Source organism: Chiloscyllium plagiosum, chromosome 7, assembly GCF_004010195.1.
Source record: "Chiloscyllium plagiosum isolate BGI_BamShark_2017 chromosome 7, ASM401019v2, whole genome shotgun sequence".
Taxonomy (NCBI): domain Eukaryota; kingdom Metazoa; phylum Chordata; class Chondrichthyes; order Orectolobiformes; family Hemiscylliidae; genus Chiloscyllium; species Chiloscyllium plagiosum.
Genome location: NC_057716.1, coordinates 67,816,466 through 67,836,082, shown reverse-complemented (window position 1 = coordinate 67,836,082; position 19,617 = coordinate 67,816,466). Strand labels below are relative to the sequence as shown.

At 37.0% G+C, this 19,617-nt stretch overlaps 1 protein-coding gene across 2 annotated transcripts in view; it reads left to right on the top strand.

The window, feature by feature from the left end:
- cfap221 (cilia and flagella associated protein 221) overlaps nt 1-19,617 on the top strand; it is a 263,534-nt gene that overhangs the window by 27,860 nt on the left and 216,057 nt on the right. For both annotated transcript variants that reach the window (XM_043693986.1, XM_043693987.1), the window contains 5 exons: nt 4,473-4,630; nt 6,575-6,675; nt 10,370-10,456; nt 11,662-11,757; nt 13,685-13,785. In XM_043693986.1, coding sequence (XP_043549921.1) covers nt 4,495-4,630; nt 6,575-6,675; nt 10,370-10,456; nt 11,662-11,757; nt 13,685-13,785 — 521 coding nt within the window. In that variant the 5' untranslated portion in view covers nt 4,473-4,494. The remainder of the gene's footprint in view (nt 1-4,472; nt 4,631-6,574; nt 6,676-10,369; nt 10,457-11,661; nt 11,758-13,684; nt 13,786-19,617) is intronic.

The following is a 19,617-nucleotide window of genomic DNA, read 5'->3' as shown; positions in this document are numbered from 1 at the left end:
CAAAACTAACAATTTAAGATTATCTTCTGTTGTGTTATTACCTTAACTCTAGTTTACAGCATTGGAATTCAAAATTATTAGAATTTTTAAAATATATTTTAACTTGTGAAAATGACATTTAGAAAAAAGTCATCAGCCAATTCAGGATTTATAACTGTATCCAATATTTAACAGACAGACAGAGCCCCAGGAAGCAATCCATTTATTTCCTTAACTAACCCTCATTTTGTTCTTTGGAGATCAAATAAAAACAGCCATGAGAAAACTTTCTTATCTGACAGTGCTGTATTGTTTAATAATCAATTTTAAGAATGGTTGTAGAGCAACGTGATATTTCGTGGACTTTAAAATTCAAATGAATTTCTTTGCTCTCAATATTTTTATGGTTCAATATTTCATTTTCAACTAATTGATAGGAATGGATAAGAATTATTTAATTAATTAGTTAAATTAATATATGTGAAGAAACCTATTAAATTAGTCAAAATAATTAAAATGAGAGATTGTAATGCATATCAGCTTTTACTTTTAAATTAGCACCTCTGCTTTCCTTCCAGTGACCCCAGACCAGATCACTTGTAAGGATGGTTCAATAAAAGGCTGAATTTTAGAATATCATTTGGTGCAGTAACAGAGATTAGAAGGTGTCAAAATATTGATATTGGCTGGTCATTTGATTATTTGATTGTTGCCCAAGCCAACTTTTCTCATCAGGGTAGCAACACGATGGCCCTACAAGACCACCCATTCCATGATTAAGACCAATTAAGCTGGTTGAATAACTCATTAAACAATTGTTAACAGGGAATGTTGTCATGTGAAAAGATGAATGGCACATAAAGAGCATGTACTGGATGTCAATCATTGTGCTGCAGTCCAAAATCTAATTTCATTGCTATTCTCCCTTCTCTTTGTCTTCTATCTTCCTCTGCTTTAAACATTGCCCTTAATGGATGCATAGTTTCTGCTTCAAAATTTGGTAAATCATTAGATGTTCTTGCTCTGCAAGAAGAAATTTCTCTTTAACTTTCCCCCACTAATTCTCTTTGATTGGTACTGGTTTGATTTAATTTATTATTGTCACACATACCAAGATACAGTAAAAAGTATTGTTTTGCATGCTAGCTAGGCAAATCATACCTTACAAAAGTACATCATGATAATAGAACAGTAGGCAAAATATAGTGTTAGAGTTCGAGAGAAAGTGCAGAGAAACATTTATTAAAATGTCTGTTAACAGCAGGGTAGAAGCTGTCCTTAGACCTGGTGGTTTGTGTTTTCAAACTTTTGAATCTTCTGCCCAAAAGAAAAAGGTGGAAGTGGGGAGGCCACATCTTACCAATGTGGGAGGGGTCTTTGATTATGTTGGCTGCTTTCCTGAGGCAGCGCTAGTTTGTGTGATGGATAGTGCTATGTTTACAACTCTCTGTACTTTCTTGCAGTCTTGGGCAGATCAATTGCCATACCAATATGTAATTCATCCAGATATGATGCTGATTCTGATTTGCAGCATCCACAGTTTTTAAAAAAATCTTTACATGACAGAGATCAGTATGTGAATGCAAAAGATTGTCCCAGGGTGAGGGATCCCCAATTTATCATGACTCTAGATGGGTAGCCCAAATTATTCAGCTCCTGGGGGAGGGGGCATGAACTGGCTCCTTTTCTTTATTCAACTAGCCCTCAGTGGTTGTAACAGGACAAATTGAAAATAATCCCTTCCTTTGCAGATATCTCTCTCCCAGACCAAATTAACTTATCTTTTAAAAGGAATCAATATAACAAGGCTTTCTTGGTTAGAGTGATTTGTTAATTACTAAATGTGAGCAGAAATAATAACAGAATGCACATCCAAACACATTATAAATGAGATGTTTGTCCAGAAAAAGACAGAAATTAAAACGTGTAAAAATCAATCCTTTTATTGTTCATGGATTTGATCATAAAATATTAATAGTTGCGCAGTTGATTTCAAAATGCTTGACTTAGTAGCTTTGTTGAAATTCTTTTGTTCTTGTCCTTCTGAACTGGCTTCCAGTTACCTGAACCACAGGAGAGACTAATGGATATAACCAGGCTTTCTAGGGTTAGAGTGATTTGTTAATTACTAAATGTGAGCAGAAATAGTAACAGAATTAATTCCTTTAGATTTCATCCTGATCTTGGTTTTCTACTGTCCAGCATAAAGCTGCCACTGTATTTAAAGCTACAGAGCTGGGGCTGTAACGAGTTGACCGCAGAAATGTGTGTAACCTGCATACAACATCCACATCAGGCGACTGACTGTGTGGAGTTTGCACGTTCTCCCCGTGTCTGCGTGGGTTTCCTCCGGGTGCTCCGGTTTCCTCCCACAGTCCAAAAATGTGTCAGGTGAATTGGCCATGCTAAATTGCCCATAGTGTTAGGTAGGGGGTAAATGTAGGGGTATGGGTGGGTTTCGCTTCGGCGGGTCGGTGTGGACTTGTTGGGCCGAAGGGCCTGTTTCCACACTGTAAGTAATCTAATCTAATCTAATAACGATCAGGCCTTGACAATAGGTGTGAGATATGGGGACAACCTTGCTGTTTATGTTTGTGAAATCTCTGGCTGAACTTTCTACCCTTTGGATCACAAATTAATAACCAATGGAGCTCTCAACCTTAGAAGATGCTGGCCAATCAGGATATTGGCCGATCAGAATACTGACAGTTCAGCAGTCTCAGCAACACCATTGAGAGTGACCCTGATGTGCCTTCAGCTTATAAATGTGCTTTGTTGAGATATATTTATTCTTGAGCATTTTGGCCTGGAGTTTGCATCTATACTTTAGATAAAACTATTATTAACCTCATCAGTAAAGAAGTGGAGAGGTGGTGAAACTTGATACAAACCAAAACAGATTAGATTTTTGTGAAGCTGCACACCCAGACCTTGGAATTTTTAATGGATCCATTAACATTGGAAATTAGGGTGAATAAATTTTTTTTTAGAATATTGTAAATTGTTTCAGTTGCATATTCCCATTTATTATAGCTGTCAAAATATGAGTAGATCTTTCAGAACAGGTTGTTGGGTGTGAATTGGCCTGAAACATCCTTAGATGAAAGCTTTTCATAAAATGGTTTCTTTTTTCAGTTTTGTAGCTGAAGAGCATCAAATAGGCATGGACAAAACTCTCAGATGATCTGCATAATTATAACAGTCCTGAGTTAACTCAGCAGGACACAGATTGGAGATCTGCTGTGCGTTCTCTTTTCTTGTTGCTGTATGAATTGTCAGCAACCTTTAGTGTCTGCATATCTGAAATGCAGAAAATCAAAATTATTGCCAATGATTCCTGCTTATCCATAGGATGTAAAGTTGAGGCCCTTCCAAATAGAAATCAATTAGAAATCATAAATTTTGAGCACTTATACTTATCACATTATTATTGATGATCAGAGGATTAGATAGGGTAGGCAGTGAAAGTCTTTTTCCCAGGACGTCAGCCTGTACGAGGGGTCATAACTACAAATTGAGGGATGATAGATTTAATACAGATTTCAGAGGCAGGTTCTTTATGCAGACAGTGGTAAGGGCGTGGAATGCCCTACCTGCTAATGTAGTCAACTCAGCCACATTAGGGAGATTTAAACAATCCTTAGATAAGCACATGGATGATTTTGGGATAGTGTAGGGGGACGAGCTGAGAATAGTTCACAGGTCGGTGCAACATCGAGAGCTGAAGGGCTTATTCTGCGCTGTATTGTTCTATGTTCTATTATTCTCATTTCAATAAAATACATTTTGAAAGGCACACTTGTTGAATGAAGTGTTTTGATGCTTAGTACGTTATGCCTGTGGAACAGTCTGTATGCTCCCGAAAAATATAGCGCATTATTTGTTAACTAAAGATAAAACTGATGATAAAATCACATGGATATTTAAAACAATAGGTGCTTTTTGTAAAAAAAGGCTTGTTTATGAAATGCCATCTAGTGTAATCAACTATGTAATATCAATTTTTATTTCATTTTCTGTAAAATAATGTGAAGTGGATAATAAAGTCTGCTTGTGCCTTTTTTTTTCTATCTGTGAGAATTCTTCAATGTGACTGGCTATTTACCTTGCTTGGTGACATCACAATTATCAGACATCAGAGTTCCCATCTAGCTGATGCCAGAGTGAGCCTTTTGAAAAGTTGAAGTCTGTGCTACAAAGGTCACAAGATTAATGTGGGAAGTTTTCTTTAAGATTAATGGTGAATAACAACACTTCATTTCCAACCTCTGAGCCATTACCCTTCCTCTTCAAATATAGGCTGGCTAATACAAGTGTCAACCAATCATCGTTGACATTTGCAGAAAAAATACATTGTACATTATTTTTTATTGCAGATTTTAAAAGAAGTACAATTCCTGATATTTGCTGAAATTGTTCATTTGAATATGTGATCATGTATCCTCAGAGAAATAACTGTTCATTCTTACCTTCTGTTCTGTGCGTCAATGCAGGTTGTTTGATTGAATTTTTATTATGGAGGTGGAGAAACATGATGCTTTGCAGTTCAGCAACCATGGCTTTACCTTTAAGAAGCTGACAATTTATCCAAAAGACAGATTGGTGGAGGAGTCCAAGTCTGGAAATGTGCCAAATCATTTACTGGAAACCAGTAAGTTAATACAAGCAGCTAATATAATATAAGTTGAGAACAATCTTAACTTTGATAAATAGCAGATGTAGAAATAAAATTATAAAACAACTCACAAATATATTGTCTTCTCTTTTACTGGTGAATAACCATTTGTGTTTTAATAAGTTGATATTTTCACGTTCACATTAGTCATAGACATTCACACTTTTTGAACCAAAAGCATTTTACTTTGTGAAATTATTTGAATTGTTTTGCAGTGAATGCACACATTTCACAGGGTGGGGGAGGGGAGAATACCTCTAAAATGTTGAATTATCAGTTCAGTTGAATTAATATCTTTAAAGAAGAGAAAAAACTCTATGCACATATACTAAGTGCATTGTAAATTTTGCTGATAATTTATTTTAGGCCATAATAACATCAGTTTCCATGTGGAATATAGGTTCGGTAGAATTAAAGAATTGCCCAGACATCTGTGTAATTTCAAGTCAATTTTCTTAGACAAGCCTTGCTTAAGTACAACCAGGGGCCACTACGACCACTAATCATGCTTTGTACACTGTGCAGTGAACAGGATGATGTATAAGTGGAAAGGACAGTCCAAGAAACAGCTCAGACTGCAAACCTGTGTTGTCACTCTCTTGAGTTGAAGATAATTGCATACTTAACTGGGCAAGCCTTTGGTAGAAACTGCAATCTTGGCTCCTGTTTTCCTGGTTCGGACTCAGAATTACACTTAAGGTTGTGGTTCCAGTTGCCGGACTCTTGCAACCATAATTACCTGTTATTGGAAGGCTTTTTTAAAAAATGGATTGACTATTAATTATTTCCCCCTATCCTTTGGCACAGATTTAATAAAATACTGAAAGCCCTCTCGTCCTCATCCTTCCCTGTCTGCACACAACCCACTATGTTCACTTACATAAGCCACCCATTCCTATTGCCCTTTCATACCCCATTGTCCATCCCCTTGCCTACTTATATCCCCACACAATCTTAATGTCTTCTCATTCTGCCAGTTGCTCACTATTGGCAGAGGTCATAAGCCATATTTACATGAAAAATTATTAAACTTATAACAATCTGTGAGAGTTCTCATTCATATACATAGTATAATAAACTCTCGTGAAATTCATTTGAAGTTTTAAAACTTTCATAAAATAAATAAGCTTTTATTCAGTAGATAATCCTTAAATGGACCCTTAAAACTGCCAATCAGAATGTGAACACACCCTCCTATCCATCTCACATTGATACTTTTTGAAATTTTAAAACTTAGTTAAGTATTCCAAATGCATGCAGGTGTAATAACAAACCAAGGAAACTATCAACAGTGAAGTCTTTTGAACCGATCAGAACAAACTGTTGTCATATTTCGCTAAGCTATACCAGAAGGCCTTTGAATCAGTGTATCCCAGTAGCATGTGTCTTTTTTAAACTCAAAAACAGGTGCAACTTTATTTTTGTTTAAAGGGATGGGGATGCAAATTACTTCAGATCATTACTCCGAACAGACCTTATCCCCCTTTCATGTTCAAGAGTGTTTATTTTTCCTTTCTAAATTAGTAATTTGTACAAGCATTTGGACTAGCCAAAATGGGGCTGTTTAAACTCAGCACTAACTTCAGATGGTGTAGCTGGATTTTGGTTTCCTGTCTATGTGATTCATGCCTTGCACAACCCGCACACTAACTGAGATTTGTTGGAAATGGAGCTTGGGAAATTCTCATCCTGGTTCTGCCTTCTATTTGCCAAAGCCTCTGGAGGCACTCTGACTCCACAAAAATCTGACCCTATTTGCTGAAAGACAGATTTCACATGAGACATGTTTTTATCGAGGTTACATTACAAGGGCTGTAACTTGGAAATATGTTTTGATGTGATAAAACATTTCTGGAAGAAAGTTAAAATTTACTCTTCTAGGAATTGTATTAAACTATATTTATTCACATTTCATTGCAGAAATCTTTACCACAATACAGAGAAACAAAGTGATTGAAGCTGTCCCGGCCATATTGCATTTTGGAGGTTATGAGCTTGGAAAACAACATCAACAGATACTGGTAAGCTGAAAATTTGTGTAAGTGGAACACTTTCTCATGATGTTCCAAATGAACCCAACTCCAACATTTTCACTACTTTTGCATGAGATAAGAAATATGCAGCTGTATTTTTATAATTTCACACCTATTTGAGCCTTTTGAGTTTAGATTAGAGATTAAAGATTGCATGGTGAAATTCTAATGGCACTACTATTACAAATAATAATTCATGTGTCTGAATGTATTGGATATACAGCCTTAGCAATGGGGATAATTTGGTTCTGACTTTACACAATCAATGAATATATATCGTTCTTCTCTGGAGTCTTCCTCCAAAAAATGTCTTTAATGTGGAAAATTGGGTTGTTTCCTTTCTGTACGATGAGGTCGTCAGTGGCCTCAGTGATGGTATCTTGAGGAAATCTAAGTTTTACATTTCTCTAGACTAAATGGAGAAGCATTAATGAGCACATAATTAATTATTGAGTTAAACTACAGCATGCAGCTACAGATCCCACAAAATTCTGAGTAATATCACTCAGATGTTAATGACATGGTGTAGCAGGAAATTTAAAAAAATGAATTCCAATTCTTCACCTTTTTTTTCCAGATCTGGCCTTGAATCTCCCTCTCAAGAGCCATTCAATCACAGACCACCTCAACAACATGTTCTGGTCAATAACTCTCCTGTTCTGGTTCCATGCTTTCTCGTACTGATTCATGGAATAGCTTCAGCTTTTCACTTACAGCTAGTTTCGCCAAGCTAGTTCTGTCCCTGGGATTTCTCTGAGCTCTCTTCATTCTTTGTTGTATGAAGCAAATACTGCTTCAGGCTTTTCAAGACCCCACTCTAAGATGTAGTGATCTATAAGTGGCACGTAGCTTCATGTGATCTACTGCAACTTCCATAACATTTCAGAATCCCTGACTACAACACCCAACACCCAAATTCCTAGAATTTGGCCTGAGTGATAACAGTACCAAAGTAGCCAGCTGTACTTGACCTTTCCTCAATGTGTCTCCTAAATATATATATTTTCTGTAGCCTTCTTGTAACAGAGCAAAAAAAATCAGCATCTCTAATAAGAAATCTACTTTCTGTCTTTCTCACATACAAATCTTCACTTTGTGTCTGCAATCTTTTGAACCGCTCTTCAGTGACCAATAAGGAAACTTATAATAAGCCCCTGATCTATTGGTGAGCAGAATTGAATATTGTCTCCTATCAGTACCTAGAACTAAGTGTACCAATCGTGATTGAGTGTGCTACTAGTTGTGATTGCTGGCTTGCTCAATATGATAAAGGTCAGTGATTTCATCACAGATTCTAGAAAAATACAGAATATTAAATCTTGACCTTTTTTGGCTATGTCCCAGTTTTTTCACTGCAGTGTATAGCACGTACTCTTGCTTTATCTTAACTAACTCAGTACATTATTAATTTACCACACTCAAACGGCATCTCTCACATCCAGTTTTTCCCAATCTTACCATACACCATTCACTAAAACCTCACCACTCCGGGAATATCCTAGATTTCACCAGCATTCTTTACACCCATGCAATCTTTAAAAAAGCATTGTGCAATCGTCAAGAATAATCAGGCTTGAGATGCTCTTCATGTTGCTGACATTTTCCTCAACATGGCAGAAGGAGGGAAATGGGAGAAAGTGAGGACTGTAGATTCTGGAGATCAGAGTCAAAAAGTGTGGTGCTGGAAAAGCATAGCCAATCAGGCAGCGTCCAAGAAACAGGACAGTCAACATTTCGAGCATAAACTCTTCATCAGCACCACACTTTTGACTCAGATGGAGGGAAATTAACATCCCATTTTGTGGGCAGGTCCTGGGGGTCCAGCTGCTTAGGGTAGTGCCATTATGACTTCCTCAAGCCCCAAGATCAGGAGTGGAGGGCCACAATCCAAACCATGCCAGCTTGGTCCAAGGCTGCTTCCCAGGCTACAGCACTCTCAGCCATCTGGAGGAATACCCAACATGGTAGAAAGGAGGCCAATGTGCTCCTCCACTCTGCTGGTTAAGTTCCACCATCCTCTCCCCCGTACATCTCATTCACTTGATCTCTGCTACTGTACCCACTTCTCATCAAAGCTCATGCTTTACCACTCTCACTATAGCCTACAAAATGTTCCCCAAATGCTCTCACCCACCCCAACTCCTGGCACCACTCATCCCGTGAACCCCCTGTGCTGCCTACTCAATTGCTCAGCAAACATCTCCATGGCACCAACAGTTCTAGCTTGTCGCCCACTTTCATCTCTTGTAATACATGACTTTCTCTCATTCCATGAGGAAGACAGTCAATGATAGGACTGAAGTGTCAAGTCTGGTACTGGGTTGCCTGGCACATGGCTGCTCACCCCTGATGAGCAGAAAATCTTGACTCTGACTACTTTGGACTGGTATTAGCAGCTGCTATTGACGTCCTGTGCAGGAAGCCCCTGACTATCCCCTTGACTTGAAGGTCTGCTAACAGCTATGATGAGCTTCCTGCCTTTGTCTGTGCTACAAAGCAAGGCAAGGCAGCAGTTATATGATATCTCTGGCTGAGAGGACAAAGTGCTAAAAGACAAGGCAAACCAATGCAACACATGGATGCTATAATCATCCAGGTAAGCTCAGAATGGTATGAGCAAGTGAAGAGCCCATTAGCTGGATGCATCCCTGATGCAGAATGTCCTTGCTGCAACATTATAATGACACCTCCCAGCGCAGTACTGAAGTGCAGAAGTATCTTGTAAGTGGATCAGAAATGTACCATGAGGGTTGTTAGAAGCTGATATATGTCAGATGTGAGTGTCTGTGGATATTGGATGTGTGTGATAGTTGCTCACATAGCATGCCCTGAGATGCTGGTGTTTGGCCATTTGAAACAAGCAGCAAATTGAAACTGTCAGGTGTTTGCTTTGTTTCTCCTTTTGGTCTTCCTGACTTTGAGTTTGTTTGGTGTGTTTGGTGAGATGGAAGACTGAATGTTAATGAGGTGATCTGGGCTGTTAACAAGGTGTTTAACATACAATAATCACCATCAATTAGCAACTTGCCATTGCCCAGCAAGAACTTCACCATGCTGCTTGTGAAAAGCATAAAAGATGGAGCAAGAAATCTTGCTCTTGAGATGAGTCTGCCACATTTCTTGCCAAATTCTGCCTCACATGTTGCCATAGCCAGTTTGCACAGGTCCCTATATTATTCTCCTCATTGAAATTATATGAGAACATGCTATTCAATCCAAACAATCTGCGTTGAGTTTTATTCTCCATGCAAGCTTATAATTCAACACACAGTTACCCAAGACTATTCCTAAATTTTGTAAATCTTACAGTGACAACAAATTTAGCTTAGAATGCACCATTAGAATTCCAAAAGGAAAGGAGAGAAGCTTAAGAAATTACTCACTGGATAGTTCTGAAATAGAGTTGTAAGATAATTAATTTACCAGCATTACTTTAAATTAAGAAACTAATTCATTAATGCACATTAAGATACCTTCTTTAATATTTACTGTCCACTACTGTTTCCTTGTATTGATTTTCTAATGAACTTTTGGCCCTCATAAAAGACACATCAAACATATTATGTTGTTATTCCCAAAATGACAAATTCAATGAAGTGTTACATAAGTATCATACTGTGGATATAAAAAGATATTTTAAAAACATTAAATACAAAAGTTCTTAAATAATTTGTCTTTGCAGAAATTGGTCAATGTTTCTTCAACAATGACAAATGTTCACATCCTACCTCCTCAGACAAAGTACTTCCAAGTCAGATATATAAAGAAGGTGAGTAGTTTTGGTTTTATTCAATTGTATGTTTGTAGTGTATCTTTACTGTGTGTCAGTTAGAGGACCTTTGGAGGGAAAATTAATTTTCTTCCTCACATTGACTCTTGAATGCTTGATTTGAGATGCCTGGTCCAATCTAGTGCTTATTATTCTAATCAATCATCTTTTGAAGCAACTTTGTTATACCAGTATGTGTTTTTTCCCCCTATATCTCTCCACAGAATTTTCAAGTGAGATAATATAAAGAAGGAATGATCATACCTGAAATCACTAAGTCCAGAAAACAGTGGGTTAATAGAATTTAGGGAAAATGCAATCGAGGTGACAAAAATGTCTTCAGTCCTAGTGGAGTTGTAGGGATTCGCAATTATCTGAAATTATATGAAGAGAGAAGCATTACATGAAAGAAATTGTCAAGGCAGTCAATTATCCTGAATGGAGAACATTGGCTCTTTTGTTTTGTCACGGTGGATGAATTGAACAAAGTATCATGTGAGAGCTGGGGAGCTTAATAATTCTTTTTCCTAGGACTGCAACATGATGGTGGATGTTAGCAGCAGTAAATTACACAGAAAAAAATGGTGTTGCAGGGAAATAAATTTAAAATGTGAATTTAACAAAAACAGAGTGGATAAAGAAATTGACTAATGGGGCAGAATAGATTGAGTTTCAGGTTGGAATCATAGAAAATATGACTAAAATTACATGAACTCAAGGGAGAAGAATTTGGTGAAGGAAGAGATTTGAGATAGATAGCTGTATAAGTTTTGAAGGAAACAGGGCAGGAAAGTAAGCAATTTATTTTTAAATGTGGTTGAGGAATTTGAGAAATATATGGAAAGTCTGAGGTTTAGCATAGTGATGGATGCTATTTTATATCACGTGATGATTAAAGTTGGATGTGGGTTAGAAAAGAGAGTAAAGTAGGAACCATGGTGAGGGAATCTCCAATATAATCCAAAAACAGAAAAGTTGATGCACGTATAATGGAAAGAAAACTCTGTCCAATCTAATCTAAATTCTAGTCTGGCCGTAGTGGAAAAAAAAAGACACACATAAAGTTTACTAGAATGTACATTCTATTTAAGTATTTCCGTATTAACAAACAAAAATCGCACAAAACAATAAAGCTATTCTGTTCTGCACTATTAATGTATTTTAGAGTTTTAGGATATTTACATGTCTTATTATTTATCTCATAGAATCATCTAGTTCCTGGAATGTCATTTAATGTTACTGTCAATTTCTGTCCAAACGAATGGCGATATTATTATGACAGTATTCGTATTCATTGTAAGGTGAGTTTTAAAATTATTTTCCATTGATGTCTCTTGTTAATGTAGTCTTGCATTCACTTTTGTAGGAGTTCTAGCTGTGGACCATGCAACACGTAAAAATAAAGCGTGCCTAATCAATTGGATGATTTTTGATGGAATTAAACAGCTTTTCTTTTAATCGTTCATGGGATGTCAGTGTTGATGGCTGGACCAGTTAGTTGCCAATCCTTAACTAACACGTGAACTGATGGGCTTGCTTGGGCTTTTTCAGACAGCAGAGACCAGGAGGGAAAACTCTAGCCATTCATCTAATCAAGGCTCCTCCACGACTTAATGCAATCTGATAATCCTCAACTTCACTTACCTGCATTTTCCCCATAACCTTTGATTCTCTGATTAAAAATTTGTCTATCTCAGCTGTTGCTGCCCTATTCAGTAAGGAATTCCACGGATACAGTACTCACAGAGTGGAATTTTTTCCTCATAACTGTCTTACTTTGAGATTACATCCTCAGATAATACATCTGGTACATCTCCAGTTTAAACAACAACAGGCATTTATCACAAGGAATCTATAAACACAGGAACAGGAGTATGCCATTTAGCTCCTTGAGTCTGTTCTGCCATTCAATGAGATGTGTGACCTAATTCCACATACCTATCTTTGGCCCGTGTCCCATAATACCTTTGTTTAACAAAAATTATCTATCTCAGATTTAAAATTAACAACTGCTCTAACAACCATTGCTGTTTGTGGAAGAGAGTTCCAAATGTCTACTACCCTTTGTGTGTGTTAAGTGCTTCTTAACATTTCTCCTGAATATCCTGACGCTATTTCTCAGATCTCCCCCCTAGTTCTAGAATCCCTGACCAATGGAACTAGTTTATCTTTATCTACCTTGTCCTTTCCTCTTAATATCTTGAAAACCTCAATAAGATTACTGCTTAACCTTGTTAATTCTAAAAAAAAAACTTCTAAGAATAAGGGGCAACAACTTGTAAGCATCTACCCTTTCAAATCCCCAAAAAATCTTTTGTGTTGCCAAAAGGTCAACTCTCATTCTTCTAAACTCCAATGAACACAGGCCCAACCTACTCAACCTCTCCTCATAAGATCACCCATTCCTGGAATCAACCTAGCGAAGTTTTTCTGTTCTGCCACTGACACCAGTATATCATTCCTCAGATAAGGGAACCAAAACTGTTCACAGAATTCTAAGTGTGGTATAGCTAGCATATATTTTAGTAAGGCTTGTATAATTTTATACTGCATTCCTTTTGAAATAAAGGCCAACATTCTAAATGCATTTCCTGTTAATAGCTGAACCTGTGTGCTAGCTTTTTTGTGATTTATGCATAACAATTCCAAAATCTCCATGTTGTATTTTTCTGCAGTTTTTCTCCATTAGTATTCAGTTCCTTTATTCTTCCTGCCAAATTACATAACATACAGTTTCCAATATTATAATCCATCTGGCATGCTTTTACACATTTAGGGTATCCAAACATAACAAAGTGTAACAGAAAGTAATGTGAATAAAAATCATGTAGACTTACTGGGTGACGTTACAAGGGAAACATGATGTATAGTGGTTGCTAGATTACAGAGATACAACCTGTGCTTGATTCATTCCTCTTTCTTTGCTGAAGCAAATTGAAGCACAAAAAAGTTAGAAGGCAAATGTAATGATTAATATAATGATAATCATATTACTGCTGCAACTTGGGCCTGGCAGCAGGTTTATTCACCTATAAGACAAATAATTGATTGTTAGATACATCTCCAGTTTAAATTACAACAGGCATTCTCCTTGTAACTGCCATTTGTTTGGTTGTTCTTTTTTGGGTGACTGTGACATTTTCTAGTTTCTCCATCTTTACCTACGATATTCATTCCAACATATGACATACATTGTAATTGTAAACAATAATTATTGTACTTTTGCAGGATGATGATGCTCTACTTGTTCCCTTGCATGCTTATCCAGTTGCAAATATAGTGGAATTTCCCACTTACTTAACTGTAGGTGATGTCCCTCTTGGGCAAAGGTATGTTTGCAATATTACTTTTAATAATTTATTATAGTCATTTTAATGATAATTACTGTTACTAAAGATTTTCACAATTGAAGTAAATTTTCTACTTTTAGAGCTGGATATTATTAGCACCCGATGACATGGATCTGGTTCTCATTTATTTAGGACTAGCATCCCTTTTTGATTAAGTGTTTGTCTTACCCTTGTATGTAAGGTGGTTGGCTTTTAATATACCCTTTCAGTATTAAATTTTAATTCCATTATTTGCTGAATAATAGAATATGTCACCTTAAGTTACATGGCTACAGCTATTTTCTGATGTTGGCACATTATTCAAAGTTGTGCTTTTATAACTGATATCTCATATTCTCATATCTCATGTTCACATTCTACTCTTGTCAGCAGATATGACAAAGGAGGAAAAAAATCATAAGTTTATCACTTTTATGGAGCACTCAAGTACAAAATATTTGCTCACCTGCACGTTGTGAAACCTTCATTGTGATAGACATATCAGATTTATTTAGATTTTACCTCCTTTGATGCGCTTGTCTTCATGTGTTAAAAAGTTTGAATGATCTTCATGAGATAAAAAAAATTAAAAATATCTGGCTCAATCTCTGAGTTGGCAACTCAAGGGCTATATATTAAGATACTCACCAAAATAATGAATATAGAAGGTTTAAAATTATTTATGGTCTCTTATACTAACCTAAGAACATATGAAATAGGGGCAAATACAGGCCAAATGACTCCTCAGGCTTGCTGTACTACTCTGTACAAGATCATAGTCATTCTTTAATCTCAACTCCCCTTCTAACTTGATCCCCAAATCTCTTGTTTAGAAGAAGTCATAATAAATTCAAAACATTAACTCTTGCTCTTTCCTAGCTGCTTCCAGACCTGCTGAGTTTCTCCAACACTTTTTGTTTTCATTTACCTCAAATCCTTGATTCCCCTCTTGTCCAAAAATATTTCTGTCTCAGCCTTGAATATTCTTAGTGACAAAACATCCACAGTTTCTCATGATAGAAAATTTCAAACGTTCACAACCCTTTGAATGAAAAAATTCCTTATCTCAATCTCAATTAATTAATCTATTATCCGCTAGACTCCAGAGAGACTCTAGACTCTGCAGAAACAGAAAAGTATTTCCCAGCATCTTTCCTGTCAAACCTGCTTAGAAGCTTTTCTGTTTCAGTGAGTCTAAACTGTGGATATAGGCCTGTTCTGATGTTTGCTCATGGATAGCCTGCCAAAAACACAGATATAAGTAGAATTTCTTTGTTTTGGAAAGCAATGGTGATGTAAAATTGTTTGCGTCTTTTCGAGCTCTATTCAATATGTGTGTAAAAATAGATGAGATTGTGATATTGTAAAATGATTGGACGCCCGTTACAGTGGGCATGGTATTTTGGCTATTGCATATTGATCAACTGCACACAATTGGACTGAGGCTAGTGTGGAAAGAATTGAATGATTGTGATCTTCAATATAACAGTTTTAACTAGCAATTTATAATATTAAATGTTAAATTCCTAACAGGTGTGCCAGATTATTTTTGTGAGAAAATGGAAACTCCAACCCAAATATTTTGCATCATTGTGTCTAAGTGTTAGTATACCATACCATCATTATGAAATGTGTCACAATTGTCGTAGAAATTATTGCACACAATCAGATGATTCAAACTATTGCAAACTATTCCAATTCTAGCATATTGTTGTCATGTTATACTTTGGAAAGGATTAAATTACAGTCTGTGACATTTTTTAATTTCTAGTTTAAGTCAGAGTACAATGAACTCAGTTAGTCACACTACTTTTAAAAGGTTTTAGAGTTCTTACGTTTCAAATAACATTTATTAAATATTCAAGATAGTTGTATTATTGATAGTTACAGGTGAGGTGCTGGAAGACTTGAGGTTGGCTAACATGGTGCCACTGTTTAAGAAAGGTGGTAAGGAGAAGCCATGGAACTATACACCTGTGAGCTTGACATCGGTGGTAGGCAAGTTGTTGGGGGGAATCCTGAGGGACAGGATGTACATGAAAGGCAAGGACTGATTAGGAATAGTCAACATGGTTTGTGCGTGGGAAATCATGTCTCACAAATGTGATTGAGTTTTTTGAGGAAGTAAAAAATAGGATTGACGAGGGCAGAGCGGTAAACATGATCTATATGGACTTTAGTAAGGCGATCGACAAGGTGCCCCATGGGAGACTAGTTAGCAAGGTTAGGTCTCATGAAACACAGGGAGAAGTAGCCATTTAGATACAGAACTGGCTCAAAGGTAGAAGACAGAGGATGGTGGTGGAGGGTTGTTTTTCAGATTGGAGGCCTGTGACCAGTGGAGTGCCACAAGGATCAGTGTTGGGTTCACTACTTTTCATCATTTATATAAATGATTTGGATGTGATCAGATGAGCCAATGGGCAGAGGAGTGGCAGATGGAGTTTAATTTAGATAAATGTGAGGTGCTGCAGTTTGGAAAAGCAAATCTTAGCAGGACTTATATAATTAATGGTAAGGTCCTGGGAGTGTTGCTGAACAAAGAGACCTTGGAGTGCAGGTTCATTGATCCTTGAAGTAGAGTCACAGGTACATAGGATAGTGAAGGAGATGTTTGGTATGCTTTCCTTTATTGGTCAGGTATTGAGTACAGGAATTGGGAGGTCATGTTGCGGCTGTGCAGACATTGGTTAGGTCACTTTTAGAATATTGCATGCAATTCTGCTCTCTTTCCTATTGGAAAGATGTTGTGAAACTTGAAAGGATTCAGAAAAGATTTACAAGGATTTTGCCTGGATTGGAGAATTTGAGCTATAGGGAGAGATTGAATAGGCTGGGGCTGTTTTCCCTGGAGTGTCGGAGACTGAGCGTGACCTTATAGAGGTTTATAAAATCATGAGGGGCATGGATAGGGTAAATAGACAAGGTATTTTCCCTGTGGTGGGGGTCTCCAGAACTTGAGGGCATAGGTTTAAAGTGAGAGGGAAAAGAAAGAAAAGAGACCTAAGGGGCTACTTTTACATGCAGAGGGTGGTGCATGTGTGGAATGAGCTGCCAGAGGAAGTGGTGGAGGCTTGTACAATTGCAACATTTAACGCATTTGGATGAGTATATGAATATGAAGGGTTTGGAGCGATATAAGCCAAGTGCTGGCAGGTCGGACTAGATTGGATGTAGGTTTGCTCGCTGAGCCGGAAGGTTCATTTCCAGATGTTTTGTCACTCTACTAGGTAATGTCTTCAGTGGGCCTCTGGTCAAAGCACTGTTGACGATTCCTGCTTTTTATTTATATGCTTGGATTTCTTTGGGTTGGTGATGTCATTTCCTGTGGTGATGTTATTTCCTGTTTGTTTTCTCAGGGAGTGGTAGATGGGGTCAACCTGAGCTACAAATCTTCTCAAAACTCGCTGGGACTAGATTGGGTTGGGATATCTGGTCAGTATGGGCGAGTTGGATCGAAGGGTCTGTTTCCGTGCTATACATGTCTATGACTCTGTGCCTCTATAACATATATCAGTGGTACCTGAAATCTACAGGGGAAATTATTATAATTTGACCATGTAGCAGCTTGCATAAAAATAATACATGGTTGTTCATTTTTTCTTTAAATCGAGAACCCTAGATGAAAAATTAGGCTAATAATTGCATTTCATTGAGAATGTGAAAACAATTAATTTATTCCTTTCTGACTGAATTAACCAGGGAAATCCTTTGCTAATCTCAACTATGACAACAGCTAAGGAATACGATTTGGTTTCATGCACCATCATAATCTCAACTCTCAAAATATGGACTCTTATTCACACAATCTTTGAAGGTCTCCTATTGACCATTTACAAGTGTGTCTGCCAATTCCATCAATTTGGGCTCGATTCTCTTTTCAATTCATTGAAATTAGCTCTCCTCTCGTGAAATAATTTCATGTTTAAATTTTCCTTGCCTACGCAAAAATAACCGAAAACCCAACATTTTTTTTAAATTACCAATTCCCAAATGGTCTTCAATGAAATATGTTCCCACATGCCCTAATTTATTGCTGGAAACTAGATCCAACACTACATTCTTTCTCCTTGGACTAAAATCCCAATTATTAATACAGTTCTCCTGGACATGTTTCAGAAATCCCTTCACTTTTTTGTCTTTTAAACTGTTATTTTCCAAGTTTATGTTCAGATAATTGATGTATTTCATTTCTATTACTCTATATACTTTGTTATTTCCTGCAATTTGCCTATAAATGGTGCCCACCATTGGGGTCACATATACGTAAAATCATTAAGCAATCAAATGGTAATCTTTTGGTATTATGGCAAGGATAGCAGCCAATTCTCATTCAGAACAAATAGTAATTAAAATGCTGTATTAATAGAGGAGGTAATGATGGCCAAGATGCAGGAGAGCTCACTGTTCTTCTTTGAATCATATCAGGAGATCTTCTGTGGTCATTTGTACCACAGCAAAATAGAAATAGTTCCTCCAACAATAGGAACTTCAACTGACCAGGCTACAGGACTTTTGTTTAATATTTATCTGAAGTTAACCCTTCTGGACATGAAGCACTCCTTTTGTATTGAGTCTCAGTCTGGTCTATCCTGCTGTCTGAATCCAGACCATTTAACTCCAAGGGAATAATGCTACCAATTGAGCCAGAAGATTTAACAGTGGTGACTAAAAGATGACTCAAAAATATGTCTATGAAGGTTTTCTTGCAATTACCACTCATAATTCAATGAGATGGAAGTACAAATAGGGAGGTGAATGAACTTCCAAGTTTGAAAATTAATTCCGAGAAATAGGACAAGAAAGTTGAAAAAGAATATAGATAGAATTGACCAAATGAACCTATGACAGATGAAGTTCGATGAGAGTCTATATCTTGACACTTTCAGGTATTTTATTATTACTAAATGATGCACATGTTCATAGTTTCATTGAACTTGAATTGGATTCTACATTTTGTTATGATCCTTACAGTAGATAAGTAAACCACAATAATCAGCTTAAAAAAGGACCCACAAATGAAGAAATTACCAATGAAATGTCACTTCTTATCTTTTGTTTACTTGAACATGAATCAGAACCAATGCAAGTCAAATGAATTAAGAAACACATAATGATATATCATATTATATAAAAACAATTTAAATTGTCAATACAAGAAAGATACAACTTGTACAACCCAAACATTACCCTTTACCATGTATGGCATTCTTTAACTACATGATTGCACAATATGGTGGTCTTCACTCACAAAGGGTATGTCAAGAGTCTTATCCATAACAGTCTGCATGTTTAAGTATGATAGGCATGATTAACATCAGGAGAAAGTGAGGACTGCAGATGCTGGAGATCAGAGCTGAAAATGTGTTGCTGGAAAAGCGCAGCAAGTCAGGCAGCGTCCAAGGAACAGGAGAATCGATGTTTCGGGCATAAGCCCTTCTTCAGCAAGGCAACTGTTATAAAACTTATCTACCATTGAGTCATGGGACTTTTGATGATGTAATTTTCCAGAGATCCTTTTCAACCAGTCAACCATCAATATCCTTGTTCAAAGTTTGGCCACATCTCATAAAATATGGAACTCTTCAAGCTATTTAGCCAGACAACAACATCCTTCCAAGAGCTTTTTCCTTCTTTTCAACCAAAAGGAGGAAATGACCTCTTCCAGACAGGGATTTAGACAATAGACAATAGGTGCAGAAGTAGGCCATTCTGTCCTTCGAGCCTGCACCACCATTCAATATGATCATGGCTGATCATCCTTAATCAGTATCCTGTTCCTGCCTTATCTCCATAACCTTTGATTCCACAATCCTTGAGAGCTCTATCCAA